This window comes from Pungitius pungitius, chromosome 3 (assembly GCF_949316345.1).
Source record: "Pungitius pungitius chromosome 3, fPunPun2.1, whole genome shotgun sequence".
NCBI classification, from domain to species: domain Eukaryota; kingdom Metazoa; phylum Chordata; class Actinopteri; order Perciformes; family Gasterosteidae; genus Pungitius; species Pungitius pungitius.
In genome coordinates, this window is record NC_084902.1 from 57,501 (window position 1) to 62,500 (window position 5,000).

Sequence of the window (5,000 nt, forward strand, 5' to 3'; positions counted from 1 at the left end):
CTGCCCCCCCAACCGAAGCCTTATTGGGTCACATTTAAAGCTTTTTGGGGGTGGCAGGGCTGAAACTTAAAGGAATTGACGGAAGGGCACCACCAGGAGTGGAGCCTGCGGCTTAATTTGAACTCACCAGGCCCGGCTCGGACACGGACATTCGCCGTACATTGGCCTGGGACACGGACCTGACGCTCTGCCATTCGCCGTACATTGGCATGGGACACGGACCTGACGCTCTGCCATTCGCCGTACATTGGCATGGGACACGGACCTGACGCTCTGCCATTCGCCGTACATTGGCCTGGAGCTCCAAGGCTGAGACACAGAGCGGACATTCAGACATTTACCATACACTGCCTGGAGCTCCAAGGCCGAGACACAGAGCGGACATTCAGACATTTACCATACACTGCCTGGAGCTCCAAGGCCGAGACACAGAGCGGACATTCAGACATTTACCATACACTGCCTGGAGCTCCAAGGCCGAGACACAGAGCGGACATTCAGACATTTACCATACAGTGTATTGGCGCATATGAGACAGTCCCATTGCCCGGACATTAGCGCCCTACACCGTTACAAATGACCCATTTTGGGAGTGAAAACCCTAACCCTAACTAGGGCTGGCTGGCTGGCTGGCTGGCTGGCAGCAGAGGTCCCATGTGAATATCAAAAATGACTTTTCCCGTACTCGAACCGGGTACCACAGAGTCCCCAGCCCGATGCGTATCACACTGAGCTATACCGCTCACAGGCAAATGGAAGGCGAAAGTAGGTGCTGACAGTGAGTGCTTTCCCTCCAGCACTAAAACGTGGGTACTTGAATCCGTTTTCAGTGCATTGTTTCTCGGTCTGAAAAATGGCTTTGCCCGGAGTCGAACTGGGTACCACAGAGTCCCCAGCCCGATGCGTATCACACTGAGCTATACCGCTCACAGGCAAATGGAAGGCGAAAGTAGGTGCTGACAGTGAGTGCTTTCCCTCCAGCACTAAAACGTGGGTACTTGAATCCGTTTTCAGTGCATTGTTTCTCGGTCTGAAAAATGGCTTTGCCCGGACTCGAACCGGGTACCACAGAGTCCCCAGCCCGATGCGTATCACACTGAGCTATACCGCTCATTGCTGGGGAGGTGATCTGCAAAGTGTCCCTTTATTTAGGGACATGTTCTTTATTCCTACCCGAGGAACTTCCGTCTGATTGGTAGGGAGATGGTGGGCGGAGAACGCTGTGATTAACAACACCTGTTCACGGGTGTCTAAAAGCAGCGTCTCTTCAGCGTTCGGTCTCTTTATTCGAGTTAGTGGAGGTGAGTACTGAAAGAAATGTCTGATACTGTGACAACCTGCCCGCTTTGCCTAGGTGTGTACGCTGCTCTGCCGCAACATTTAAGGAGAGCTCACGGTGTGCAGAACGCGGAAGAGAGGGGCCTGCTGTTGTCGCTGGCGAGTGGCAGAACAAACATTCGTGAAGAACCTTGTCCGGTGGTGGGGTGCAGCTACAACAAAAAAAGGTTAGACCGTCACCTTTCTGATGGGCATCAAGAACTGAGTGCCGCTGAGTTGGCACGACTGTTTGCAAATCTAAAGAAGTGTGTAGCGGTGAGGCGCCTCTCAGAGCTGCGGGCCAGCTTGTCGGGAATAACCATGGTGTCGCGGCTTGACACGGCTGTGACCGAGGACAGCCCCACCGATCTGGCTCCGTCTGGAGTGATTGCGGAGAGCCCCACCGAGGGGCCTCCGTCTGCGGAGAGCCCCACCGATCTGGCTCCGTCTGGAGTGATTGCGGAGAGCCCCACTGAGGGGCCTCCGTCTGCGGAGAGCCCCACCAAGCTGGCTCCGTCTGGAGTGATTACGGAGAGCCCCACCGAGGGGCCTCCGTCTGCGGAGAGCCCCACCAAGCTGGCTCCGTCTGGAGTGATTACGGAGAGCCCCACCGAGGGGCCTCCGTCTGCGGAGAGCCCCACCAAGCTGGCTCCGTCTGGAGTGATTACGGAGAGCCCCACCGAGGGGCCTCCGTCTGGAGTGATCCAGGGAAGCGGCCATGACACAGAGCCTGGTGGTTGCAGCATCAGGAGGTGCATTGCCACCCGGAGTTCTCTCAGCGCTAGGTGTTGCCAGCTGCAGAGGAAGGTGGCTGTGCTCTCAAGGAAAAGGAGGAACCTCTCCACGTCCCCGATCCCTGTCCAACCAGGGAGAACGGAAGGTTTCGTCGGACAAAGTAGATCAAAATGTCCCCAGTTTCCAGAGTCTGTGGGTGAGTCTAAAAAGCCACATACGGCTTCCATCATTTTAAGTTTGTGCTTTGCTGACTTTGTCTCATTGCATGTCTGAAGAATCCTACCTGTCTGCGTATCGCCTTCAGCAGCAGGGCTCCAATCCCTCGGTAAAGCGGAAGGAAAACGCCACATCCAAGGTGGGAAGAGTCCGAGACTTCTTAGCCTACATGGGGGCTGGAAAGAATAAGCTCCACCTGTGGAACTACCTAGACAACCCCGAGCGTATATTCAGGTGAGTGATCTACTTGGATGAATACTTTGAAATAATTTGACTTGGATGAATACTTTGAAATAATTTGACTTGGATGAATACTTTTAAATAATTTGACTTGGATGAATACTTTGAAATAATTTGACTTGGATGAATACTTTGAAATAATTTGACTTGGATGAATACTTTGAAATAATTTGACAATCTCTGCTCCTTGTCCCCGTGCAGTTACGCAGCAAGCCTCCAGCCCAGCAAGACCGTCACGACGGCTGCAATTTATCTAAAAAATTCGTCCCAGTTCATGAAGTATTTTCAGCAAACGCCCCCGAAACAATGCAGACTTTCCCGGGGCCAAATAGTCGGTGTTATACGGGCTCTGGATGCCTCTAAATCTAACATCCAGACACCAGTAGTCCTCCACCAGCTAAAGGTGAAGTCGGATAAACTGTCCCGGTTGGTTTCCCGTGAGACGCTGCGTAACTGTCAGATGAGGGCGGAAGCTGCAATCCCAAAGCTTCTGGGTAAGTGTGCTGGGTTCATTGAATCCACCGTACATGATGTGTTCAAGTTTGACTTAATGTGATCTTCCTTAGACTGCATGGAGCGTGGAAACAGCACCCGGGAACGGTACGCCTTTTTCGGTCACTTGTCCGCCCTCCTGGCATCCCTCTATGGACACCGGCCGGGCGTATTCAGGAACATGACAGTGACTGAGGTGCTCCATGCTGCGGAGGAGGAAGAGTGCGAGGCGGACACCATCACCGACCCTGGCTATGTTATTTCGGTAGGTGTGTGCTCCCCAAATAGTGGTTTATTTCAATGTATTATTCTATATATTCCCTGGGGCACAATAATTAAAGTGGTTTATTTCAAAGTGTTTAGTTGCATTTATCTATTTCTTTAGTGGTTAAATTCAAAGTGTTTTAGTGGTTTATTTCAATGTATTATTCTATATATTCCCTGGGGCACAATAATTAAAGTGGTTTATTTCAAAGTGTTTAGTTGCATTTATCTATTTCTTTAGTGGTTAAATTCAAAGTGTAGAGACTAACCTTCCTTTTTTCCCCTCTGTATGCAGGTGGCGGAGCATAAGACTAACAGGGACTTTGGCGCAGCACAGATCTACCTGCGCGCTGAAGAGTACTCCTGGTTTAAAAAGTGGCTGGCGGTGCGGGGAAAATGCAACCCCACAACGGATCACTTTATGGTAGGCGATGGAGGAGGGCCAGTCACCAACCTACTCCAATGCATGCAAGGTGCATGGATAGAAATGGGGCTGCCTGGCCGGCCAAATTTCATGGACCTCCGCACCGCAGTCGCAGCACATGTAAGGATAACTTCCATGTGCATGTTTCTCTAACATTGAATGCTTGGTCCCTGCTAAACGCATTCCTTTCTCCTGTCTAGGCCAAAAACTTTCATCCCGAGGATGTCCGAAGGCGCATAGCAACCTTTATGTGCCACGACGTATCAACTGCTGACCGCTTTTACACACTCGTCCTGAATCCGAGGCAGGCCAAACAGCTACGTATCCAGCTGGAAGAAGTTGTTGCCAACCCCGACCCCCCGTGTGCATCGTCTGCAACTGAAATAATACCCGTTTGAATAAAACAAGTTGTATTTTTCTAAGTGTTTAGTGGTTAATTTCAAAGTGTTTAGTGGTTAATTTCAAAGTGTTTAGTTGTATTTTTCTAAGTGTTTAGTGGTTAATTTCAAAGTGTTTAGTTGTATTTTTCTAAGTGTTTAGTGGTTAATTTCAAAGTGTTTAGTTGTATTTTTCTAAGTGTTTAGTGGTTAATTTCAAAGTGTTTAGTTGTATTTTTCTAAGTGTTTAGTGGTTAATTTCAAAGTGTTTAGTTGTATTTTTCTAAGTGTTTAGTGGTTAATTTCAAAGTATTATATCTTACCTGGGGCACAATAAGCACGTGCTCCAGAGACTAAGTAAAATTCGGAGAATAAGCAGAGACCCAGAGGATCCTGGGCCAAAAATCGGACAATAAGGAGCAGGTGCTCCAGAGACTAAGTAAAAATCGTAAAGTGAGCAGAAACCCAGAAGCTTCTGGGCAAAAAATCGGACAATAAGGAGCAGGTGCTCCAGAGACTAAGTAAAAATCGGAAAATAAGCAGAAACCCAGAAGCTTCTGGGCAAAAAATCGGACAATAAGGAGCAGGTGCTCCAGAGACTAAGTAAAAATCGTAAAGTGAGCAGAAACCCAGAAGCTTCTGGGCAAAAAATCGGACAATAAGGAGCAGGTGCTCCAGAGACTAAGTAAAAATCGGAGAATAGGGCAAAAAATCGGACAATGGGGGGAATTTTCTGGGCTTCATTTTTTGCTCCGTCAGAAACTAAGTCAGAATCGTAATATAAGGCCAGAAGCCCAGAGGGTCTCTGGGTCTTTGCTTATTGTTCCGATTTTGGGTGCTTTAGGGTTAGGGTTAGGGGCCACCCTGCGCCCGTTTTCAGAAACCCAGTTTTCAAGAACATAGGCCTCCAGAGCAGGGGCCCAGGCTTCACACGG

General features: G+C 49.4%; 1 protein-coding gene across 2 annotated transcripts; it reads left to right on the forward strand.

The window, feature by feature from the left end:
• The first annotated feature begins 1,922 nt into the window (after positions 1-1,922).
• LOC134127006 (uncharacterized) lies at positions 1,923-4,094 on the forward strand. Of its 2 annotated transcripts, none has more exons than XM_062561476.1 (6): positions 1,923-2,248; positions 2,357-2,502; positions 2,710-3,002; positions 3,075-3,265; positions 3,560-3,808; positions 3,889-4,094. In XM_062561476.1, exons 1-6 carry the CDS (start codon positions 2,036-2,038, stop codon positions 4,084-4,086), a joined length of 1,290 nt encoding a protein of 429 aa, XP_062417460.1. In that variant the 5' UTR covers positions 1,923-2,035; the 3' UTR covers positions 4,087-4,094. The 2 variants fall into 2 exon arrangements, with proteins under 2 accessions (XP_062417460.1, XP_062417461.1); XM_062561477.1 differs by having other exon boundaries at positions 2,360-2,502.
• Positions 4,095-5,000: the final 906 nt, after the last annotated feature.

Excerpts from the sequence above, each read along its gene's own strand:
- LOC134127006 (XM_062561476.1), top strand. The coding sequence starts at position 2,036 with ATGACACAGAGCCTGGTGGTTGCAGCATCAGGAGGTGCATTGCCACCC. Across the intron at positions 3,003-3,074 it reads TGCAATCCCAAAGCTTCTGG|ACTGCATGGAGCGTGGAAAC; the intron begins GTAAGTGTGCTG and ends GATCTTCCTTAG. Across the intron at positions 3,809-3,888 it reads GCACCGCAGTCGCAGCACAT|GCCAAAAACTTTCATCCCGA; the intron begins GTAAGGATAACT and ends TCTCCTGTCTAG.